The sequence below is a fragment of the Terrapene carolina genome, unplaced genomic scaffold (genome assembly GCF_002925995.2).
Source record: "Terrapene carolina triunguis isolate 2854851 unplaced genomic scaffold, T_m_triunguis-2.0 Scaffold517, whole genome shotgun sequence".
Lineage (NCBI taxonomy): Eukaryota > Metazoa > Chordata > Testudines > Emydidae > Terrapene > Terrapene triunguis.
The window spans coordinates 1409829-1413260 of record NW_020664868.1 but is presented as its reverse complement, the minus strand read 5'-3'; the positions used below and the strand labels follow the sequence as shown (position 1 = coordinate 1413260).

The following is a 3432-nucleotide window of genomic DNA, read 5'->3' as shown; positions in this document are numbered from 1 at the left end:
GAGGGGCACCGGCGCACACCCACCTGGCCGCCACGTCCCGCAGGAAGGTGCAGAAGTAGCGGAGGGCGCGGGCGCTGTGGCGGGGCAGCAGGCAGCTCAGCAGCAGGGTGAGGGGGCCCCGCTCGCCCTCGGCTGGGTGCTGCTGGGCGCGGCACAAGGGCTCCTGCAGCTCGGCCGGGATCAGGGGCTCGGGCAGGTGCCGCAGGAATTGCTTGAGCAGCGCAGCCAGGTCGCAGGGGGCAGCCGAGTCCAGGCAGCTCTCCCCGGCCTCCAGCTGGGCCTGCAACGACAGGGCCCCGAGGAGCGTGGCGGGGGAAGGGGCAGATCTGCCACCAACACCTCAGGGGACTCATGTCCTGCCCCGCGCCTCAGTTTCCCCACCCACCCACCTGGCGTCGTTCCAGGGCTGACGGGCGCTAGGGACAGGCAGAAGGTTCAAGTGCAGAGCCCGGACCAGCCCAGCCGGCTCTCTCACCTGCTCCCCGCTGAGCGGCCCACAGGAAGCCCGTGGATCAGCCAGCCAGGCCTCACTGGGCATGACCAAATCCCCCTGCCTGACCCCTCCAGCCCTGGAGCATGAGGGTGGGTTCCCCTTTGGCTCTCCATGCTCTCTCCTGCCTGCCCCCTGGGGGGATGGAGCCCGGGGGAGGGGCTGAGCGAAGACCCCAGGCTCCCACCAGGCTGGGGGAGGGGAATGGGTAACATCCCTGCTCCAAGTCTAAGACTCCAGCCTCGATCTGTGGCAACATCCCTTGGATTTCAGCCGCCTGTGGCAGCAGGAAACCCGGAGCACAGGGACGCTGCTGGCCCCCAGCCCCCCAAAGAGTCCCCCCAACCCCCAGTGTACAGCCACGTCTCCACCCCCCACCATACAGACCCCCCCCCCCCCACAAGGGCCGACCCCGGGGGAGAAGGGGGCTTGGGAAGTGAAATTGTGGAAGGGGGGGGGTGGCCTGGGGGGGGGGGGGGGGGGCACGAAGCCAAGACTCCGGGGGTCTCTCCGAAGTTCTCAGAGGGGAGTGGGGTCTAGTGGTTAGAGCAGGAGGGCTGGGCACCAGGACTCCTGGGTTCTCTCTGCAGCTCTGGGAGGGGAGTGGGGGCTAGTGGTTAGAGCAGGGTGCATGTCTGTATCGGGGGGGACACGGGGGATGATAATCCCAGCCACTGCAAGTTCAACATGCTTTCCAAGCGCATCCTCCTGCGTCTGGCCCAGACCGAGCTGAACAGCCTACTACTGCTGCCAGCCCAGAGCGTCTCCTCACGCCCCAGGGGTGGAGGGTTCATGGGGAGGGCTCCCATCCCCCCCACACAGGCGCCAGATCTCGCCCTGCCTGGAGCACAATCACTAACCACCATCAGCCACGCGCCGGGGCCTTCTTGCTGGCTGAGACGTACGTGCAGAGTCAGCCTGCGACGGGGTGGGGGAGGGGGTTCGTTACCACGGATGAGCGGGGCGGGGGGGGGCCTGCCCCCCAGGGCCTGACCCTGAGTGGGGGAGGGGGCCACGTACCTTTAAGGCCTTGATGCGGGTCACGGAGCCGGATTTCCGGAACAGCCCCTCCGTGTGCAGATGCCGCCGCAGGGCCTCGCAGATCTGCACCAGGAACCTGGGGGCAGACCCGGGGGGGGCACTAAGGAGGCAGCAGTATGGGGGGTGGTTCTCAGTCCGCATCAGCCCCTCCCCCCTTAACCCTTTGCGGGGGTCTTGTGGCCGAACCTCTCCCGGCCAGCATCCCCCAGCACGTCGGCCTGAGTCTGCCGAGAGCCTGAGACAATTGCCCTGGGGGGAGGGGACTGCCCCATTTACCCCTCTCTGAAACCCACTGCTCCGCGGGAGCTCTCTACCGACACCCCCGCAGCGGGGGGTCTCTGTGAGCAAGGGGCTGGACCCCACCACAGCTCTGCCCCCGCAGGGGGCGGGGGGGGTCTGAGGACGAGCCCCCCCCCCCCAACCAACCCACACCCTGTGTGGCTGTCCCTGATGCTTCAAACGAGGTGGGCCCAGGGCTACCAAACACAGGGGCGGGGCCATTGCGGGGCCATTGTAAGCTGGGCAGGGAGGGTCTGTACCCCCCCCCTCCAGCCCAGCCATGAAGTTATTGGAGGTGCGTTTCCTGAGATCCGGATCCAATAGCGGTGCTGGCTGGTGCCAAGCTCTCCCTTCGCCCCCCGCCTCAGACCCAGCCCCCCCGCTCACCGCGGTACTCCCTCCACGCTCTCCGAGAGGGGCAGCGCGTGCAGCGGGGTCCCGAACGGGCCGGCGGGTGACGCCAGGCGAGATTTCTCCTGGCACAGAGAGGAGAGAGAGAAGAGACAGGACTTGGCACTGGGCCACAGCTCTGAGCTGTCCGGCTTGCCCCCCCCCCCCCGGTGCCCATCACCACAGCCTCTGGGCATCAGACTGGAGGGCAGAGGATGGGGTCGGCACCCACGCGGCCAGCGTGGAAGAGCTGTGGCCAAAAGCAGCCCTGCCAGCTGACCCATTGCCCCCGGCCTAAAGAAGACTCCCCCCCGCCCCGAGCTGCGGACAGTAGAGGGCGTATGTGACACAGAGGAGCCGGTCTGATTGGAGTCAGCAGAAGGCAGCTCGGTTCATCCCAACGCCCCGCAGTGAAACCTCACACAGAGCTGAAGATAAAAGGGGGTCCCCTCACGCCCGGTCCCCCCACCAATATCTGCCCTCTCCGGGGAAAGCCAGTGCAGCCCCCAGGGCAGAGCGCTCAAAGGCCTCTCCCCGGGGGGGGGGGGGGGAAAGGGGCTCCATGCCTGTGGGGCTAGGCAGCGGGGCAGGGCTTACAAGGGGAGAAATCGGGTCAGAGACGCTGCTGCTGCTTTGAAGTGCAGAGCGACACATCCTGTTTCGCGCACTCGGCGCCCACAATAAGGGAACCGCTGCCAGCGTGACCTGGTTACCGGGGGGGCGGGCCTCCCCCGGCGCTGCACTCCCAGGACGCCCCAAGGCAGAGCCCAGCTGGTTCAGGGGGTGGGGGGGCAGCTTGGCAAAGCGCTTCGCAAAAGGGGGCCCCCCATTTCCATGGCAGGTGGGGAAACTGAGGCATAAAGGTGCACCCACTTTGCCCAGCCAGAGCTGGGAATGAAACCCAGGAGTCCCGGCTCCCCCGCCCCTCCGGTTCCAACTACTAGGCCCCACTCCCTCTTCCCAAGCTGGGAGGGGAACCCAGGAGTCCCGACAATCAGATCACACACACGCCTCCCCTGTTAATGAAACCGCCCGGCTCCATCGCAGGGCTGGCTGGGTCTACAACGGGCTCCACCCCAGCTGCAGCGGCCTGGAGGCCAGAGGGGGCCCACTCCTCCCCCACTTACGGGTGAGTCGCTCAGGGTGGGCTTCCAGCGCTTGAGCCTCACGCCGGCGCGGCGCAAGTGGCGGACAACAGCCTCTGCCAACTCCTTTCTCTCCGGGCTCGGCAT

General features: G+C 67.4%; 1 protein-coding gene across 1 annotated transcript in view; it reads right to left on the bottom strand.

Moving 5' to 3' along the window:
• RYR1 (ryanodine receptor 1) overlaps positions 1-3432 on the bottom strand; it is a 187254-nt gene extending 183822 nt beyond the window's left edge. The window contains 4 exon segments of the mRNA XM_029913199.1: positions 10-280; positions 1511-1607; positions 2198-2286; positions 3328-3432. Coding sequence (XP_029769059.1) covers positions 10-280; positions 1511-1607; positions 2198-2286; positions 3328-3432 — 562 coding nt within the window.